The sequence below is a fragment of the Pipistrellus hanaki genome (genome assembly GCF_964339955.1).
Source record: "Pipistrellus hanaki genome assembly, chromosome: 4".
NCBI classification, from domain to species: Eukaryota; Metazoa; Chordata; class Mammalia; order Chiroptera; family Vespertilionidae; genus Pipistrellus; species Pipistrellus hanaki.
This window is the reverse complement of record NC_140506.1, coordinates 45,059,305-45,081,217: the sequence shown is the minus strand read 5'-3', so window position 1 is coordinate 45,081,217 and position 21,913 is coordinate 45,059,305. Positions and strand designations below refer to the sequence as shown.

Here is a 21,913-nt window from a genome sequence, read left to right as displayed (position 1 = left end):
TTATGTTATGTATATTTTAATACAATTAAAAAACGCAAAAGACTATGCTAAAAAAAAAAAAAAAAGGCACACCTATCAAGATTAAGTTGAGGGAAAAAAAAATCTGCAAATTATTTAACAAGGACTCACTAATGTGAAATTACTTAAATTAGCAAGGAGTCACTACTGTGAAAAACAAAGCAGTTTGAAAAGTTTTTAGTGACAGAAATTACTTGTGGAAAGAAAAAAACTACAAGCGGATGTGTGATTTAGTTCTTACTATCATTAAGAAAGTCTACTATGGTAGTTTGTAAAGTCAACTGAGAATACATAAGATCTCTTTATTTTTTTAGTACAAAATATGATTCCAATGAATTTAATTGCTATTTTTAAAGGAAGTATGGCCCTATGTTATCTCTTTTCTTTGTAATTGCAGCCTTGGTGTTTATTGCTGCATACCAGTGACAACAACAATGGCTTTATTATGGAAATCACACCTCATTTACATGAGGCTGAAATTTATCTTGTGTTTATAATCTTCTAAAGTACTTATTTTCATTTTTCCTCCCTCACCTTCTGATTCTAAAATTTGGATGTGCCACTCAAACTCATCAAAGTAAAACAAGGACACACATCTGTGAAATAATGTGGAGTTAAGATATTTAGGGTCTATTTATAATAATAGGCATGCATTATTTTAAATTAGAAGAAGAGGTAATTGAATTAAAAAAAGGTTATCAAATGTCTTATTTTTAAAATAAGACTCAAAATTAAGATACTTAGAGGCAAATAAATTTAATTGATCTGACCCATTTCTTGGAAAGAAAATTCTGTATTCTTAAGCTTTCTTAACACTAATTCCACAATGGAGTTACTTACCCACCAGTGTTCTCAGAAAATAAGCCTAAAGTCATAGACGAAGACAAAGGGGCACACACATTTCACAGAACTGCTGAATCCTCATTTACATACCGTGGACACAGAGAACAAATGTATGGATCCATCTGCAAATTGTTCAAAAATACAGTCCATGCTTTATTTACCTATTCACCTCATTCCTAAGTTTTGGTCACTAGTCCTATATTTGGTTCCAATTTTAGAATTTTGTTTTTCCTTCAGTACTTCAAACGCATTCCCCAAAGAGCTCTTAAAACACATTTGAGAAGGGAATCCACTCTAACTCCTGTGGCTCCCATTTCGAGATACAGTTGCAAATGTTTACTGCAGCAGGCTAGACTTGGTATGTCTCAGCTCTCCATTACACGCCAGGTACTTCATTTGACTTAGTTATCCTCACTAAGATCATAATCTCTAGAGTCACCTTCTTCCTTTAAAAACATACACATTTATTTTATTATCTTTTTATTTTTTTTCAATTATAGTTGGTGTTCAATATTATATTAGTTTCAGGTGTGTAGCATAGAAGAGTCATCTTTCAATGAGTACTTTAAGGCAATAGGCCTGGATCTCTCCAAAGCATCTCAAACTGAGTTAACCGAACACTGAATTTGGTAATCTTCCTCTTTCTAAGTCCTCCTGCCACCATACTCACAGATTGCTCCCACGGCTCATTATCCATCATATGCACACAAATGGGCGGGGTAGGGGGATGGGGGACCACACACACAAAGCAGTCAGCACAGAGCCTAGAACAAAGTGCATGCCGACTAAGCCTCAACTTGCCATCATCTTCATTCTCATCAACACCATGACTTAAGTTAGGAAAATAGTGCATGGCTACAGATAGCTTCCCTTGCATTTGAAATGCCAATATATCACATGACAAAGGAACACATTTAACTTTTTTTTGAACCTAAATTTCCCAAACTTATTTGGTTTTAGAACCTTCCTTTTACCTGATGTAATCTGAAGATCACACTTGGAGGAGGGTTGCTTTCCATGTACAGACTCCATCACATGCAGATTGTCACTGAAAACTTGTTAATCAACCTATTTCAAATGGACCTATCAGTGTCTTCTATTCCCCTCTCTCTCCCTTTTATCTATTCTATTCTATTCTATTCTATTCTATTCTATTCTATTCTATTCTATTCTATTCTAATTCTATTGTACTCAGTCTCATCTCATCCCACTTAAAAAAGTTGGCAAGGAGGCTCAGCATTTCAGCTCTAGCAGGTAATTTAAATAGGATATTGTAGGCTTAGACATAAGGTTGGTACAGTAAACAACTATAATAGAGATTTACACCTATCACCTTCTTACATGTACTGACCTGAACCCTAATATAGGAAGGAGCTTTTGAATGATCTGTACAGGTGGGATCAGAGGCACAGAAGAGAGTCAATTTCGGCCTACAGTATCATTTCCAGGGGAAAAGAGGAAGAATATGAGCAAATTCTCAAAAGTATCTCCAAGTCTGCTGAAAATTTAAATAGCAGTACTTTGTCAACAGCTGAGCTAGGATCTCCTGAATGCTAAAGGATAGTCCAGTGTCAGGCCTACTTTAAGTGTGATTTGTTGGGACTGAAAATAAATGGTACAAGCCTAGAATTATGGTCTTGGCTTGCAAAAGCTATATATAATTTTCAATTTTCAGGCTATAATTTTGAATCTAAGGAGAATAATCAAGTTAGAGGAGACATGCCCACAGGGACCTTGCATGGACTATTATTAGAATAATTCCATTTGAGCCATGTACTTCAAAGATGCCAGATGCTATCCTGCTGGGGATGGGTGTATGTGTGGTGCGGTCAAATAGGTCTGTGATTCTTTTTTTTTATGTTTATTTTTTAAAATATATTTTATTGATTTTTTACAGAGAGGAAGGGAGAAGGATAGAGAGCTAGAAACATGGATGAGAGAGAAACATCTACCAGCTGCCTCCTGCACACCCCCTACTGAGAATGTGTCCACAACCAATGTACATGAATCCAACCTGGGACCCTTAACCAGAATCCAACCTGGGACACTTCAGTCTGCAGACCAACGCTCTATCCACTGTGCTAAACCGGTTTCGGCAGGTCTGTGATTCTTAAGTAAAAGATTAAATAGTCTGTTTTCTTGTTGTGAGGAAAAATGTCTTGGAACTATGGGAAGGAATTTTATCCATTGGGTCCACAGCCAACATAGTATAATTTTCTACACACTTAATAAATGTTTCGTAAAATGACATTATGGCAAAAGTTTTTAGAATATATGAGCTCTAAAATAAACGGGAAGTCAGCCAACTAACGATGGAATACTGGTTTAACCTACTTTTCTAAGTACCTTACCAGTTAGTTACCCAGCCATTAAAGTTCAAAATACTCATCTGTGGGCACGATCAGCACCTAGCAGCAGCTCCCAACACACTTTGCCTTTTGTAACACAATGAAAATGTGCAATGCATCTTTCAACCTGCCTACATCTATATTTTGCGTCTTCCTAGATGCCTCATTATTTTTGAAAATTAGGTTACTGTGCTTTTGGCCATGAATAGCCAGTTCTAATTTTATAGTTTGGTAAGACATTACACTGCAATCATTAAGATTCATTAGGCTCAAATTCAACAATGAGGTCTTCAGTCAATTCAGACACAATCACTCAGGAAAATTAACACCAAAGAAACTCTCTGTGTGCAAGGAAATGTTTTTCCAGTGTGTTACCTATGTTAGTTCCTAGGACTGTTTTCTGGAAGACCCTCCATCCTCAATCTGGATGAATGCCAGTTGACCTGAATGCTTATTTTCTTTCTTTAATTTGGTTCTCCAGCCATCACATTACAAAACTACCACCAATTAAAAATTTTATTTTATTTTAATTTCCTTTGCTATGTTACTATTTTTAAAAATTTACTTGAGTCAAACGTCTTGGTTCCTCTCTGTTAATGTGATTAATTGCATTTCTTCTCTCATCAGCTGTCAGATTATCAGGGCATTGTTTGATCTTAAAAATAATGTTACATGTATAATTCCTAAAAGCTTTGAATATATTTCTTGGTCTCTGTTGTTAAATAGCTATATTTGTAAACAGAGAAAGGTATTACCGAACCCGCCTACAGAGTTGTTTTTAGGCATGTACAACAATAACAGACCATAAAGAGGTCTGATATCTGTGTGTGTTTTTTGTGTTTTTTTTTTTTTTTTAAAGGTTTATCATTATCCTTTTAAACAATAGCATAGTACCAGAGGTGTGGCAGGGACTTTTACCCATATGGGAGTAAACTAATATCTTATTTAGCTCATTCTTACTGACAACCTTGGACCAAGCCCTTACAGAGAAAAGAAAGGGAAACCATTGTGTTAAGAAAGGCCATCCTCAGACTGAATGCTCTGTGGATGATCTAGGGAGAAGGCAGCTGTCCAAAATAATAATACCATCTATATTGATAATATCTGTATATTATTAATTTGTACCCAATGACACACCTTTAAAATTTTCTTTTTGTATCTGTCAATGTTATATATAGACTTTAACATGTGAGGTTTTAGTTCTAACTCTTTCTCTGTTTCATGTGGAGTTAAAATTGTTAATTGCCAGACTATTTCACAGGTGTCATATATAAGGTAGCTTATTTTTGTCCTAGGTTCAGAATTTCTTCCCTTTCCCTTCCTTTCCTCTCCTCTTCCTCCTCCCCCTCCCTTTCCCACTCCCTCTCTATCTCTCTGTCTCTCTCTTGCACATGATCTGCGCTGGAATCTTATTTAAAGCTAGGTACCATGGGGTGGGTTTGGTGTTGGTAGGTAAGGCTGATGAATGACCAGCCACAGACTTTTTTAGTCACCGTGTCTCCCAAGCCTCTCCAATGGAGCTAACTTGTACTACTTGATTCTATCTTTAATAAGCTAGCAGATACTGCTACATTTTGTTGGTTTCTTTTTTCTTTCTTTTTTTATAAAAAACCCAGTGAAGTTGATTTTGTTACAAAGTTTGTGAAACACATTTGTAAAAATACACATTTTTTTTTCATGCTGGCAACTTAGCTTTACCATAACTAAAGATTAAGTATTTATTTGCAAAGGCATTACATTGAATCGGTTGGGAGATGATGGAGAGATATCACCACATTTGGAAACTGTACAATTAAGTGAATGCAAGGATCAAATATTGCTCATTTTGATAACTTGTTAATTTACAACCACACTGATTTACACTCTTTATCACACTGTACAAGCGGGCTTTAAATTGCTCTTCAATACTTTTATTCTTTCCTATGACCCAATTTCTACTTTCTTAAAGTTGATGCATACTAGTTATAAATCACACAATTTTCTTCCCTGAAGGTTATTTATACTAAATTTTATAATTTGTTTCTGTCAAATTCAATTAAAAGGAAAAATATATTGTAGTTAAATATGGGCCTTCAGCCAGTTACATTTTTTTCAAAAGCAGCATTTGGGGTTCACTGAGTGGAATTATTCATAAAAAAGAAAAAAAGGCAGAATAGTAGAGTAGTTATGGGCATGGATTTGAGCCAGATTACTTGACAACCATTTACCAGCTGTGTGAACTTGATGAGGTACTTAGCTGCTCTGAGACACAGTTTACTCATCTGTACAATGAGAATAATGTTAGCACCTCCTAAATAAGGTTTTGTAGACTCAGTGAGGACTTAGTGGTTGAAATGTAGAACACTTAGAACAGATTTATATAAACTTTGGCTGTTGCTTGATAGTCAAGAAATGTATTTCATTAGCAAGCAAAAAAATGTATTTGCTAAAATGTGATAGGAAAAAGGATTAGTTACATATGGATTTCCTTTCATATATATATATATATATATATATATATATATATATATATATATATATGCAAAGTGTCTCCTCAGGAGTTTGACCAAGAGTTCATTCGCTCGCTATGATGTGCACTGACCATCAGGAGGTGGCGTGGAATGAAGGGAGGCCCCAGCCAACAGCTGGCAGCCAGGGAAGGGAGGCCCTAGATGGCAACTAGAAGGCCACAATTGGCCCTGATTGCTGGCCAGCCTAGGGACCCTATCTGTGCATGAATTTCATGCACTGGTCCTCTAGTATATATACACACACACACACACACACACTAGATTCATGCACTGGCGGGGTCTCTTGGCCTGGCCTTTACCCTCTCCCAATCTGGGACCCTTTGGGGGATGTTGGACTGCCAGTTTTAGCCTGAACCCCACAGGCCAGGCTGAGGGATCTCACCAGTATGCATATAAGATCTTTGGTTAATCTCTTCTTGCCTTTCCCCCTCCCTCTTTCCCTGAGATTCATCAGTCTGTTCCATGTTTCCATGCCAGTACAGGGAGCATCTATCCCCTGGTGGTCAGTGTGTGTCATAGCTACCAGTCTAATGGTCAGTTAGGCTTTTATATATATCGATATATGCTTGCACTATAATAAAAGATAGAAGATAAATACCAGGAAAAATCAAGTTATATACTTGTAAAATTTTAGGGAAAACAGCAGTTACTTCCTGTCAGTGTATCAGTTAGAGTCCAGTGGTTCTCAACCTTTCTAATGCCACGACCCTTTAATATAGTTTCTCATGTTATGGAGACCCCCAACCATAAAATTATTTTGTTGCTACTTCATAACTGTAATTTTGCTACTGTTAATGAATAGTAATGTAATTATCTGTATTTTCCGATGGTCTTAGGCTCTTCAGCAGTGGTTTTCAACCTGTGGTTCACAACTGACAGGTTGAGAACCGCTAGCAGGGTCGCCTAAGACCATTGAAAAACACTGATATAAAACACTGATATAAACACAGGGGATGGGCACTGAAATATTACAGAAATAGAATCTATCATAGTACCCCAAATCAGAAAGCAATGAGAAATTCTAAAACTATACAGATATTGGGACTTCAACAATGGGTACTCTAAATCAGTATGTCTATAGAGTGACTCATCAAACCATAATTTCTGGAAGTGTGATTTTGATGGTCATTTTTTTTTTACCACAACTGACCTGAATGTCTATAATGGTGGAGTATAAGAAATTACACTAGCTCCAAGGTTAGGAAAATAGGAAAAGGATAAACAGGAAGAAGAGAAAAGAGGGAGAGAAAATAATATAGTCACAGAGCAACTGGGACAGATAGAGGCTCCAAATTGATGACAAATTTTGTATTTCCTGTGGACAAGATAGGATAGGAAAGAAGTTGAGGAAAGAAGTTGGACTCAAATTGATAGATTTGAAAACTACCACTGGGATTTGAAAGAGACAAAGGCAATTCCTAAAAAACATAGACACTCCATAGTTGAGTCACAGGAAGAATGTGGCATGGCCTTGGATTTTTGTAGGAAAATAAAAAGAAGAGTGTCATAAAAAACCAAGGGAGACAGACCCTTCAAGGAAGGATACTGATTTATGCAGAAGAGTTTAAGGCTAAGGACATGAGAAAACAGGTCAGTAGATTTGGTGTTCAGAGTTATAGATAATGAATGAAAGAAGATATGCAAGGTACTCTCAAGCTTTAGCAATGAACGAAAGGTGATGAATTCAGCAAGCTCAAATGGACTATTCTTCAAGAAATTTGTTGGTGAAGGAGAGAGGCAGGAAATGACTTAATAAGGCAGCAGCACTATTAACAAGCACTCTGGGGCAGTAAAAGTGCTGCATGTTTCTAGATGGAGGGCAAAGACAGAGGAGAGAAATTTAACATGTAAGGCAACAGTGTAAAACTGAAACAAGTTCTAAGAGAAGGAAACTGAAAGAAGGGCACTGTTTCAAGAGTTGGCTTTGGTTAGAACGAGTTATTTACCTCCTTATCTGAAATAGGAGGAAAGGTGGCAAAGAAGGGAGACGGCAAAGAGAAATGAGCCCATAAAAATAAGGAAAGTCGAGTGAAATAACATCAAGTTGCTTCATGATTATATAGAAAGTGAGAATGAAATGTATTATGCACAAGACTTCAGGGCAGTGGACTCTGTTTCCAAGATTACTCAAGAATCAATTAAAGATAATCCAAAGGATTTCTGAGATGCAGAGATGGCCCAGTTTAAGGTTACTTGGAATAAATTAGTATCAATTACAGAGTAGTACACATTGGCTGGTGAACAGAAGAAAAGTGTAGGCATTGACAGGACTGATGATTGGCAGAATGCTTAACGAGGGAGCTAAGTTGGTGAGGACATAGAGGGAGCTAGTTAAACAGTCCCAGGGTGGAGGGCAGGGCGGTCACAGTGACAATAAAGACCAGTCGGTGTTAGGGCAGGGAGAGGTGGACAGACAGGAGTTATGCTCAGGGGGAGATGTGGAGAGGAAAATGTGACCCAGAAAGGGAGAAAAAATCATGAGGCGAACATCATAGGAAAAGGGAGGTGTAAGCAAAAAAGCATAGATTCAAAAATAGGAACAATATTTTTGACATCCTATTGGTTGGAAGGAGTGGCCTTTTGCAGCTGGTTGTCAGAAAAAAAGTGAACTCTTACGAGGCAGGCTCTTTCAGTTATGTGAAGACAAGCAAAAGAGCAGTTCTGTGAAAAGATCTTCACCTTCAACATGGTGTACTTTTCTTCAAGGAAATAATTTATAAAAATGTCATTTTATATATATGAAATGACATTTCAAGGAGGAAGGGAGAGGGAGATAGAAACATAATGAAGAGAGGGAAACACTGACTAGCTGACTCCTGCACACCCTTTACTGGGTATTGAGCCCACAACCTGGGCATGTGCCCTGACTGGGAATCAAGCCGTGACTTCCTGGTTCATAGGTCAATGCTCAACCACTGAGCCACACTAGCCAGGCAAAATGTCATTTCCTTTTATTCAGCTTTCTGAGATTTATATGTGAAATATTGAGTATGAGCATTGTGTTCATAGGCATTGTGCAAAGTATACATTTAAAAAATTTTATGGCACAATTGCTATATACCCAGATTACCTGTCCCCACTTCCTATTTTCCTAGCCCTTAGCAACCCTATTTCTCCTTATTTCTGGATCTTTAATACTGTACCAGTTGATTAATTAAAGTGTGATCAAATATTATTCTGTGACTATATTTTTTAAAAAGTACCTATGTAGGCACTAAGTAATAAATTGAAAGTATCTGTAAATAATGAGAATGGTAATAAATAACATGAAAAAAGTTGCAAATCAAGAATGACATTTACACCTAAGAATTTGGGATTTGGCTGATGAGGGGGAGCCAAGGTGTATTGGTATGTCACAGGATCACCATGTTGACAGATGGCTCATAGACCAGGTCAAAGTGGGAATGTAGTGTTTCAATGTCATAGGTGTTTTAAGATAAAAGAGCCTTTAAAAACTGAGTTTTCTACTTGCTAGTCAGATTTTATATACTTTCTTTAGAAATTATCTGAACCCACACTTGAGCGAGACATTTAAAACAATAAGAAATTGTGCCCAGCTGGTGTGACTCAGTGGTTGAGCATTGGACCATGAAACAGGTCACAGTTCGATTCCCGGTCAGGGCACATGTCCAAGGCTGTGGGCTTGATACCCAGTGTGTGTGTGTGTGTGAGTGTGTGTGTGTGTGTGTGTGTGACAGTTGATTGATGTTTCTATCCCTCTCCCTTCCTCTCTCAAAATTCAATAAAACTATATTTAAAAAAAAGAAATTGTGATTTCATTAGTCAAGAGTTAATTGGACAATTTCAGTCATCCACTAAAAACAAAAAAATTGCTCTTAGTTCTTAGTTCAAAGCAATAAACCTGAATAACTGTTTTACATAGCTTTCAAAGGAAGATAATGGCTCATTGGTAATTTTCCCAGGATACATAAAGAAGAATTTGAGAAGGAGATTTTTTTTTAAAAGAATGAATTATGCCAGGAAAATTAAAATGTAAACTTTTATTAATTTAGAGAAAAGCTGCCAAGGAAATATATGAGAAATTCACTTCATCTATGCACAAAAATAAACATTGGGGAAAGTTTCACTGATTTGCAGGTTCAAACTGAGGCATGGCCCACATCAATGAGAGATGCCATCTGCACTGAAGCTCAAAGCCTGTGCAATGTGCCTGCAAAGCAATGCTCCTGCTTTTAAAAGTACACTATACTGACTGTATCTTCAACCAGCACCCCACTGAGGCCTTTTCACAATAGCTATTAAGATGGAAATGAGTTTCAATTCCATTGCTTTTTCCTCCCAGATCATAAACTTGTGGATAAATTCAGCAAGCAAGAGTGGATTCAGTGATATTATTTAAATCCAAGCTTATCAGAAATCATGTCATCTTTAGGCAATGGCACTAGTTCAGTACAGCTGAAGAAAGAGGATATGTGGGGAAGGAGCCTTTGAAAGGCAATTAGGTCACAAGGGTGGAGTTTCGTGATGGGATGAGCACCCTTATAAGAAGAGATGGGAGAGAACTACCCCCCCCCCCAACCCCTTGCACTCTCTCTATCACATGAAGACCCCGTGAGAAGAGGCCCCCTGCCAGCCAGGAAGAGGGCCCTCATCAGGAACTGAATCCGAAGCAATCAGACTGTGGGGGCTTCTCAGCCTCCAACTGTGAGGTCTGCACTTCAGTTGTTTGAGCCATCCAGTCTGTGGTATTTCGTTATGGCAGCTCGAGCTGCTTAATACACCAGGCATAATCATGAAGAAAGAATGAGGGAGGCATATTTGAGAGATATTTAGGATGCATATAGGACAAAAGAATTACATGTCTGATTGTATTCTGCAAATATGAAAAGAGTTATGCTATTTCTATAATACTGTTTCTTCATTGTTTCATTTTATCTTATAATTCATGTCTGAAATGAAAGTTATATTAAACTGTCAATGAAGGAAGAAGAAAAAGAGTTATGCTAATAGAAATACCAGCACATACTAGTACTGAGTGCTGAGTACATTCCAGAGAGTGAACTAAAGACTTTATATGAATTAACTTTTAATCCTTCAAACAATTCTATAAAGGTAAGTGTTATTATTATGCCAGTACTACATATGAGGATGATGAGGACAACTAGGAATGCTTCAGTACCATAAAGAGAGGGGCAGTCTTTCTTGGAAATCAGAAGAGGAAGGAATCATTTGCCAGCCCAGATCACTTCAAATTCTTTCTGGAGAAAGGAGTCTACAAATTTTATGAAATGAGAGTTTTCCAGGTTTAATTCAATGTTTACATGTTATTTTTCTCGATGAAAATAACAAAATGGTATTGGGGCCTGCAGGAATGGCAGTGCTGGAGAGCTTGAGAGTCGCCTGTGGATCTGATGCCAACTACAGACTTGGACACTTTTCTATGCCTCTGATTTCCTTGACTTTCTTATCTGACTGCAGAAATAAAAATACATGCTTTAAAGGAGTCTTGTAAAAATAGAGATAATATGTATAAAACTAGAGGCCTGGTGCATGAAATCTGTGCACTTGTGTGTGTGTGGACCCCACAGCCCAGCCTGCACCCTCTCCTATCCGGGACCCCTTGGAGTATATTCGACTGCCGGTCTAGGTCTGATCCCAGGGATCGGGCCTAAACTGGCAGTTGGACATCCCTCTCACAATCGGAGAATGCTGGCTCCTAACTGCTCACCTGCCTGCTTGCCGTATCACCCCTAACTGCCCTCCCTGCTGGTTTGGTCACCCTCAATTGCCCCCCCCCCCCCCCCCCCCCGGCTTGTCTGGTTGCTCCCAATTGCCACCTGCCAGCCTGGTCTCTCCCAAATGCTCCCCTGCTGGCCTGGCTGCTACCAACTGTCCCCCTACCAGCCTAGTCATCCCCAACTGCCTCCCCCCCCCCCCCCCCATGCCAGCCTGGTCACCCCACACAGCCTGCTGTGTAGTCATTTGGTTGTCCCTCATTAAACCTTTGCTGTCCTTGTCACCCACACAGCCTGCTATTCAGTCCTGATGGCCTCTGGCTTTCTATATATTAGGATACTTAGCACAGTGTCTGGCATATGGCAAGTCTTAATTGGTAGTAGTGATTATAATAATTAGACTACCAGGACTCAGGTAAATTCACACCTGCCACTTATATGCAGTCCTTGCTCTTTACTCTTTCTTCCAACCCTACCATATCCATGCCCTATGTATACCTAGAAAATAAATGTAAACTGAACTTAAAAGTTTAGTACTGTAATAGATTAAATAGAGAACTACCTTTGTCCTCATTCGTATTTGACTGGGAGTAGTGAAAGGCAGTTCACCAAGGTAAAATTATTCAAAAAAAAAACTTTAATTCTAGAAAGACCCAGCTCTGTCACAAATTATCAGTCCCTTTTCTTCCTTGGTTACATGTGTAAATAATGAGTTTAGCCGAAACCGGTTCAGCTCAGTGGATAGAGCTTCGGCCTGTGAACTGAAAGGTCCTGGGTTCGATTCCGGTCAAGGGCATGTACCTTGATTGCGGGCACATCCCCAGTAGGGGGTGTGCAGGAGGCAGCTGATCGATGTTTCTCTCTCATAGATGTTTCTAACTCTCTATCCCTCTCTCTTCCTTTCTGTAAAAAATCAATAAAATATATTTAAAAAAATGAGTTTAAACAGACATTTACACTTTCTCTCAACTGTGATTTTAGTTTTCTAATACTTTTCATCTGCATGGTTTAAACTAACTCATAATGTCAGTTTCTAATAACTATTATCAAATCCCAAATGTTTTCAAAAACAGTCATAAAGAAAACACACACTGAAGACTGACATCGCATCACTTTTCAGGCTTAACAAATTCTGATTTGAATCTCTGAAGATTGAGCGAGCATCCACAATGTTTCTGTAAACATTTTGGGTTTTCCCCACCGCTACTAGTAAAATGTGGGGAGACTGAACTGTGTTCACAAAGATTTTTCAAGCTCAAGTGGAAGAGATTATCCCTGAGTCTAGTGAGAAATTCTGGGATTTTCCCCAGGTCTCTCAGCATTGTTTTGCTTTCTTCTGAGCAATGGAATTGAGAGCAGACTGAAAACAAGCAGCTGACTGCCAAGGACATGTGAAACCTGTTCTATTGGTCATCCTGGATCCAATTCAAGCACATACTGTTACTAGGTAAGATTACTTTTACTTTGCTTTAGTGGAAGCCTCAATTTTTGCTTTAGAAAAGAAAGTCATATATTGTGTTTTTCCATTTTTATTTATGTACTTTCCTTCAAGCAATAAAATCTAAAATAACGATGACATACTTACAATTTTGACGTGAGAATAAGAATGCTAGAACCAGAGTGTTTCATCTATTTATATCTACATAATAAAACAACCACAAAACTTAGTGGCTTAAAATACTTTATTGTTTCTCTCAGTCCTACAATTTGAGCCAGGCCGTTTTTCTGCTCTGTGCAGTATCTACTTGTGCTGGAATCTATAAGAATTCTTAGAGATGAGGTGCCTGAAACAACTGAGGACTGGCCAAGCATGTCACCTACATGGCCACCCCAGCGACTAGCTTGGGTTTTTAGACATCATCGTGGTTCTTATATGGTAGCTAGCTTCCAAGAGAAAAGAAGCTGAAACTGCTAGTTCTCCTAAAGGCCAGACCCATTATGGACAGCATCTCATCCATGGTATTCTCTTGGTCTAAGCAAGTCCAAAACCAGTCCAGATTTAAAGAGGCGAAACAGACCCCACAGCTTTGTATGAGAAGTAGCATGTTCACCACAGGAGGGAGGTGGCTGATAGCCACCGACTTTAGAGAATCAACAGAGGGCCTGTTGCACCTCCCAGAAGCTCTTTCCTTTTCCTTTAGTCTTTGGGGTTCATTGAGTTTCTTTGAACTCTATTTAAAATATTTTAAATGTCAATGGAATCAAAGTCACTCAACTTTAGGAAATAAGGGATAATGCTTTGAAATACTCATTATAACAAGTGTTCAATGATTACATAACAATGGAATCTTGATTTATATTACTACTAGAGGCCCGGTGCACAAAATTCATGCATGGGTAGGGTCCCTAGGCCTGGCTGGCGATCAGGGCCTACTTGTGGGGCAACCAGCAGGGTGATTAGAGGGCCCCTGCTCGCACATGCCTTGGTTGGCCCTGCCCCCTGCTGCTGGTCAGGGCCTGCAGGCTGGGGGCAGCTCCTATGTTGAATGTCAGCCCCCAGGTGGTCAGTGTGCATCATAGTGACTGGTAGTTCTGCTCTTTGGTCAATTTGCTTTACTTGGGCTTTATATAGATATATTTTTATTCACTATAAATATGAAGTGATGGATCTTCAAGAGAAATGAAAGCTTTCATTCTTAGATATGTTCCCAAGTGGAAAAACAGCCTTTATAGTACCAGTAAATTTTATATAACTCACATTCACATTTTCTATGGCTATCTGGATCAGGCCACCTTTACAGTTTTATCTACTGTATTGAAATATATGGGATCTTTATAAGAGAAGGATTTGTAATCACCCACTTCCTCTTTTTATTCAAATCAATTTTTCCTTCTCTGACCTTATGTGAATCATTCCTCACATAAGAACTGACTGATGAATCAGAAAGGAGCCAATAAATTCTAATGATCTCAAAAGAAGAGACAAGCTTATCACTGCCGGAGATCAAAACCAAACCCTAAAATTACAGGCTTTGTTTAAAATGCTATTTGAGACACTGAGATTTAGTTCAGGGAACATACCTTTATCCTGACTCATTTTCACTGCACACTAAGCCCACTGATGAGAGGAGGAGGCCAGTGAATCTCATGAGCAACCACTGACCTTTGAAAACTTGGTGGAGAGCAGTCAGGCAGAAAAGAGGGCCATGCTGCCATCACTGTGCCAGGCCTAGCTCAGAAGAGAAAGGGACTGACAGTGGCCATCTTTGGGAGACTGAAGCACAGAACACATTTTGTTTATTAGCAGCTCTTTCTCTGTGCCTCCCTTTCCTTTGGATGTCATTGAGTTTATTTGAATTCTGAAATTAAGGAACAAAATGTAACAGGAACAAAATGTAACTCAAAATACAGAGTTGTAAGCCCTGACCAGACAGCTCAGTTGGTTAGAGCATCATTCTCATATGCCAAGGTTGTGGGTCTGATCCAAGGTCAGGGCACATACAAGAATCAACCAGTGAATGCATAAATGAGTGGAACAACAAATCGACGTCTCTCCTCTCTCTCTATCTCTCTCATCAAAAAATAAAATTTAAAAAATAATACAGAGTTGTAAAGGGACTGATACTCAGCAGCCATGACAAACACACAAGTGTGGATTTAAAACTGCTCCTATTGTTAGGCACATGTAACCTGCACAATGGTGATTAGTTTGGAGAACAGTTCTATCTATATATGAAAGACTCCAGGCCTAACAAAGTGGATTCAAGCTCTTCAGTTATTCAAATAGGTGATGCTGGTGATAACTCATTGCATCTGTTTACCAAACCTAAAACTCTAAGGTAATCACAATCATTATAGTTACTAAAAACAAAAACACGGCTATAAGGAAACTACAAATTGAACTTTCTCATAATGATCACACTCATTGTTAAAAGTGATTTATAAACGAACAAACCCTTCACAGTGTTTGACGAACAATACTCAAAATTTAGCGTCATTTGTCAAACTGGGAAATTGTGCTTTTGTAAGAAAAGGGAATTGATTTTCTTCTTTTGATTTACTACTTGAAAACCTATTTTTTTTCATAATATTATCTAGTATATTTAAAAATGGTCATCCAATTCAAAACTTCAGGGCAAAGTATAATTAGACTATAAACCATCTCAGCTGCCTTAGGAAAAAGGGTTGCTTTTGCAGCTAATCTTGAGTAAAAATCATTTGTTTCTTTGCTTGTTCTCTGTTTGTCTCTCTCTCTCTCTCTCTCTCTGGTTACCTTGTTCTGTCCATGGTTTTGTAGTTGCCTTCACTCGGCCCTGCTGTCCACGGAGGACTAGTTTGATGTGTTGAGCCTCTGACCCCATGGTGACATATGGATATGACAGACACAGTCTGTGAACCCAAGAGAGCTTGGCCCAGGTATTTCATGAGATGATTTTGTTTTGTTTTGTTTTGTTTTCTCCTGGGACTCCTTGATTTCTACAATCCAAAGCCCAAGCTACTGTGCAGCTCTTTTTTCAGGCTTCTTTTATGAGAGTGCTATTGCTCCGGTTCCACCTGCCTTGGGTGAGACCTTTTCATTTCCAATTTGCCACCACAGCAGTTCAGATACTCCCTCATCCACCTATTTGTGGATCTGGAAACAATAGGCCCACAGCATCAGGCCAGCTTACCACTTTGTCTTCCTGCTCTGTTTCTGATCCACAGAAATGTTCATTATTTTTAAAAATTTTCTCTTATTAGAGCTTGTCTTGATCTTGATCTACATAGAGTAGAGGACAAAAACATGAATTTACAGTGCCATCTTCACTAGAAACTTTTCAGGTCAATGCAATGGAATTTAAGCGGAAAGATTTAAAGATCAAAGGCTCCTTAGTAGACTATATAGTAATTTTTAAAAATCTATTTTAGAGAGAGAGATATCATTGATGAGAGAGAATCATTGATCCACTGCTTCCTGCACATCCCCCACTGGAGATCAAGCCCACAACCCAGGCATGTGTGTGTGCCCTGAGGGAGAATTGAACTGTGATCTTCTGCTTCTGGTTTATAGGTCGACGCTCAACCATTGAGCCACACCAGCCAAGTTAGATAGTAATTTTTTTCTAGAGATTTTAAATTCAAGGTAAGTGAAGCATATTCAAGTGGAAGGGGGTAGCTAATAAAACATAATAGGTAGCTAATAAAACATAAAAGATCAGTCAGATGTCAAAGCTGAACATGTAAGTTTTGGAAATTATAGAAGTTAACAAAAATAGTCTTAAAATATAATCTTCAAGGTGTGATATCTACAAACAGATCAATGAGAAATATCCTCGAATTTCTACTTTTGATGATATAACACATTTCTCTCCTTCTTATGCCATATGTAGCTTATGTATTCATTCCTATAAGATTTTATAATACATTCATGATTATTTATTTATTCAACAAATATTAATTTTGTTCCTGCTATCCACTCTACAAGACCCTGGTGATTCAGAGGTGAATAATAAATAGTCCTTGACCTCAAAAATTTCTAATTTATTGAGGAAGTCAGCCACACACCCCAAAACAGGTCGCCATTCCATGATAACCACTGTAATGGCTGTAGGGACAAAGTGCTTTCTTTAAAGGCATAGATGAGAGAATGAGTAATTCTTATTGGTGTGGTTCTATAAAGAGGCAATTCTAAAGGCTTCACAGAAGAGGTGGCATATTGGGAGCTTCCAGAAGTTTTATAAAAGAGTTAATAGTAACTTGTGGGAACTGGGATCTAGCACACAGTTTTGACTTAGATTATGGGATTATGTTGGACAGTTTGGGGAGCTAATGAAGATTACGGGAGAGTGATAAGCCCTTTCCACCTCTCTCTCCTCCACATTACCTCACATTACTTCTGAAACACATGGGTCTCATCAATTAGTGATGAGGTGTTCAAAGTTGAGGGTTCCTTACATGAACAAAGATGACAGCATCAGGCAACTTTAGGAAGGAGTAAATAAATTGGCAGGATAAATAGTAACTAACTTGGGGATGGACAGATGACCAAGGGTGGACTAAAAAGACTGGACTTTTCTTTGGTTAATGATGCTGGTGAGACAATCCACTTTACATTTTGAAATATAGGCATCTGAGAAAATGAAATGAGGACATAAAAGACTTGAACTAGTGACCAATTAGAAAAATACTGACAGTGTCCAAGTATGAGGTAATAACTATTAGATTAAATTGTCACGGAAATAGGGGAATTAGAAAATCTTAAGTATTTTTTTTAATATTTGAAAAGCTACAATAGAGCAATGCTTCTACTACTATTTAATTGCAGGAGTGGTTTCCCTAGTTGAGATACAAGTATACTGGAACTTTCAGAATTATGTTTAGTGCTTAAGGGCTATGTTTTTCAGATAAAGTACTGTTTTTGTTTGTTTGTTTGTTTTTACTATGCCCATGTTGGATCATATCCAAAAGGCATAGGAGTGATTTAGGCATGAAAAGGATTAACTCATTATTTAAAGCCTTCATGTTATTATTATTGAAAACATGCAAACACTGACACTTCCATTTTACTAGTATATAGGAAACAAAACAAATCTTGTCATTGGGGGGAAAAAACTAACAACTCTTGCCTTAAGAATATGCATTGTAATAAAATGAATCCCAAGTTTAATAATAGCATAGCTTCTGGAAAGATTCTGTTCCATGAAAAAGTAGGATTTCTATATTAAGTAGTTTTCTTAATTGAAGAATTTAAGATTAATCATAATCTTGAATAATACTGCTGCCTACATAATGATTCCATGCTAAATGAGAGAGAATACAGAAGAGTTGGCTAGATAGTTATCTTACAAATGAACCCACAAAATAAGATAGAGTCCCTTCTCTTTATACCAAGAGGAAAATCTTTTTTGCATCTTCTCTGATCCAGTTCAGGTGCCAGAAAGTTTTTCTTATATTACAGTACCTCCTTTTATTACCCTATAAGTGGCAATATCTATTGAACCCCCAATAATATATTGGACACTGTTCTAGGAACTTCATCTATACCTCTTGCTTAAATTTTGAGAAGCACTTAAAATGTGAAGAATTCCTCTCATGCATTTGGATCTAGATTTGTTAAAGATTAGAAAAGAGAGACTGCAGCTGAAACCGGTTTGGCTCAGTGGATAGAGCTTTGGCCTGGGGATTGAAAGGTCCTGGATTTGATTCTGGTCAAGGGCATGTACCTTGGTTGCGGCGCATCCCTCGTGGGGGGTGTGCAAGAGGCAGCTGATGGATTATTCTCTCTCATCGATGTTTCTGGCTCTCTATCCCTCTCCTTTCCTCTTTGTGAAAAATCAATAAAATATATATATTAAAAAAAAAGAAAAGAAAAGAAAAGAGAGACTCCTCTTCTTCACTGGCCAAGCGGGATCCTCCACTCCCATCACAAGATTATCCCTAATCTTCTAATCACTCAAACCATTTTAGACAAAATTTTCTGTATGTAGGTGTGTGGTTATTGTTCCCAGTAAAGGAAATTCCTGAGACTCTAATCTAGCAACAACAAAAAGAATCAGATCATAGAAACCTGTGTTAAGTATGATTCAAAGGGAAAAAATGAACTGCAGTGAAAGCCAATTTGAGCTGGAAAGACTTGCACTGTTAAATCACTAGACATGTGTAGCCACTTATGAAGCTGTCCGATCACATATGTTTTTAAACATCTGTCAGCACAAGCAGAGCTCCACATGCAAAACACAGCACTCCTGAGCACAATGGAAGTTTGTGACGGATTCTCAGATTCTCAGGAAGAAATGGATACATTTCGCAGGTTGAACATAGGTTATTGCTGGTGAAGGAAGCTTTGGCAAGCAACTCCCACAGGCTGTGTGACTCATTTCCTTGGACATTAATATCTTAAAAAGACAAAACTGAAACCAGCAATAAAACCTACAGAGACCTAAAGAGAGAGAGATGACAGGGAGTACTAAGAAGCAGGAGGTACTGGAGACTACAGCTGAAAGCTGAGTCTAACTTCTCTCTTTTTCTTGATAAAAAACAAACAAACAACAATGCAGTGCCAGTTCCCCTGCCATTAAAAAGTGCTCATCTCCAAAGTACAAATACAACTCCTTCCAAACCTGCGGCATTGGTCCTTCCCCTGAAGACATCGTCATATGCTTTCCACTGCGGCTTCACCTGGTAGGCGTGGATGAACACCACAAACACCACCACGAGGCACATTAAAGGGACCAGGGCTGCGGTGAACAGAGCGGCATAGATATTGGGGATGAAACACCTGAAAGAGAAGAGAAGAGATCACTCAGACAAATTCAATACGAACATTTCTGAAATCCAGAATGTATGCCATCGTTGCTTTACGCTAACTCTTTGTATCTAAGTGTTGGCAAACGCTCATTTTTGGTCTGACAAATTGGACCTTTCTTTGAGTAGAGGCTACATGATTAAATCTCATCCACTGCTTCACAAAGTAGGATCCATGAAACAAGCACATCCTGAGAGGCTCAGAAAACTTAAAAAAGAAAAAGGTTCTGGCCAAATAATTTGAGAAATGTGCACTTGCTTTGCAGCTACTATTTTCTTGCCCTACTGAGCCCAGTCACACTGGGGACTGCATGAGAGAAGGTATAGCAAATGGCAAATGTGAGGCTTGCTAGGGGTCAATCTGTCATTCCTAAGCTCTACATTTTCTGTAGAGCCAATGAATTCTCTTGAAAATGACAACTTTCCATTTAGAAGCTATACTGCTCAACTGCATCTATTATTACTAAAGTTTATCTAGAACAATGAGGTCCAAAGTAAACTTACATTATTTATTAATTCTAATAACATTGAAAGTCTACAATGATTTTAGAGTCCTATCTAATAAAAGAGTAATATGCAAGTTAATCAGCACTCTACTACACACAAGTCACGCCCACCAGCCACACCCACCAGCCAATCAGGAGTGAGTATGCAAATTAATCCCAACCAAGATGGCTGCAGCTCTGGAGCAAGCAGGAGGGAGGGTTAGGTTTCCCCGGTGATGGAGGAAGCCAAACTTTCCACACACCTTGGCTGTCCCAGGCCTCCACTTAAGGCAACAAAGTTTCAATTGTAGAAGAAAAATAAATTCCAACAGAAATGGCTGCTGCCACAGAGCAAGCAGGAGGCTTGGCTCCGCTCCAGGCTACAAAGTTTCAATTATAGAAGATAAGTAAATCCCAAACACCAGGGTCTCCACTTGAGGCATGGGGGTCATGGTCAGCCTGCAAACTTGCCCCGCTCCCCAAGGGAACCCCCACCTTGATCCAGAACACCTTTCAGGGAAAACCAACTGGCTCCCACCTATGCACCAGGCCTCTATCCTATCTAATAAAAGAGTAATATGCAGATTGACCATCACTCCAACACACAAGATGGCTGCTCCCATGTGGTCAAAGATCCTGCCCCTATGTGGACACAAGATGGCCATCAGGGGAGGGCAGTTGAGAGGGACCAGGTCTGCAAGGGAGGGCAGTTTTGAGTGATCAGGCCAGCAGGGGAGGGCAGTTAGGGGTGACTAGGCCAGCAGAGAAGGGAAGTTGGGGGTGACCAGGCCTGCAGGGAAGGGAATTCGGGGGGGGGGGGGAGGGGAGGAGGGGAACCCAGGCCTGCAGGGGAGAGCAGTTGTAGAGGGGACCAGACCTGCAGGGGAGGGCAGTTAGGGACAAACAAGCTGGCAGGGGAGCATTTAGGCATCAATTAGGCTGGTAGGGGAGTGGTTAGGGGGCGATCAGGCTGGCAGGCAGAAGTGGTTAGGGGCAATCAGAAGGCAGGCAGGCGTGCAGTTGGGAGACAGCAGTCCTGGATTGTCTGACTGCCCCTTTAGAGGGATGTCTGAGTGCCCCATTTAGGGATCCCAGATTGGAGGGTGCAGGCTGGGCTGAAGGACACCCCCACCCATGCACAAATTTCATGCACTGGGCCTCTAGTTCTTTACATAAAATCTTTCACACACACACACAAAAAAATAAAAATGTGCCTGGCTCAGTTAGTTTGGCATCGTCCCATGCACCCAAAGGTTACCAGTTTGATTCCTGGTCATGGCATGTGTCTTGATCCTTGGTACGGGATGTGTGGGAGGCAGCTGATTGCTGTTTCTCTCTCACATAGATGTTTCTCTCTCTCCCCCTCTCCTTTTATCTCTCTCTCTGAAAATAAAAAGGGGGGGCTACTAAATAAGTTCTCAATATTTAAAACTATACTCTTCAGTTTTCTTAAAAAGGACATAACTCCTGTAGCTTATAACACTATCATACTTTTAATGACAAGAAATCTTAATAGTAGGTAGTTTTCTTTTCAAATATTTTCCCCAACTTCTCCATTTTAAATACATAATACCTATAGCCTAGATTATAACTGGGGAAAAAATGAGTTCTGAAAAAATCAAGGAAAAAAAATATAACATGTTTAGAAGAAAACCTCAAAATTCAAACTATAGTAATCAGGGAAACATCCATTCTTTCAATTTGGGGGAAAAGTGCCTCAATTTTATATTTAAAAAGAGACACATTATCAAAGACCTTCCTTAGGTATTATTCCTAATTAACATGATCTG

The 21,913-nt window shown here is 38.9% G+C and overlaps 1 protein-coding gene across 1 annotated transcript in view; it reads right to left on the bottom strand.

The window, feature by feature from the left end:
* The window catches only part of ADGRV1 (adhesion G protein-coupled receptor V1), a gene marked incomplete at its 5' end in the record, with an annotated part of 423,052 nt that overhangs the window by 58,140 nt on the left and 342,999 nt on the right, over nt 1–21,913 (bottom strand). The window contains one exon of the mRNA XM_084880847.1: nt 19,455–19,612. Coding sequence (XP_084736973.1) covers nt 19,455–19,612 — 158 coding nt within the window. The remainder of the gene's footprint in view (nt 1–19,454; nt 19,613–21,913) is intronic.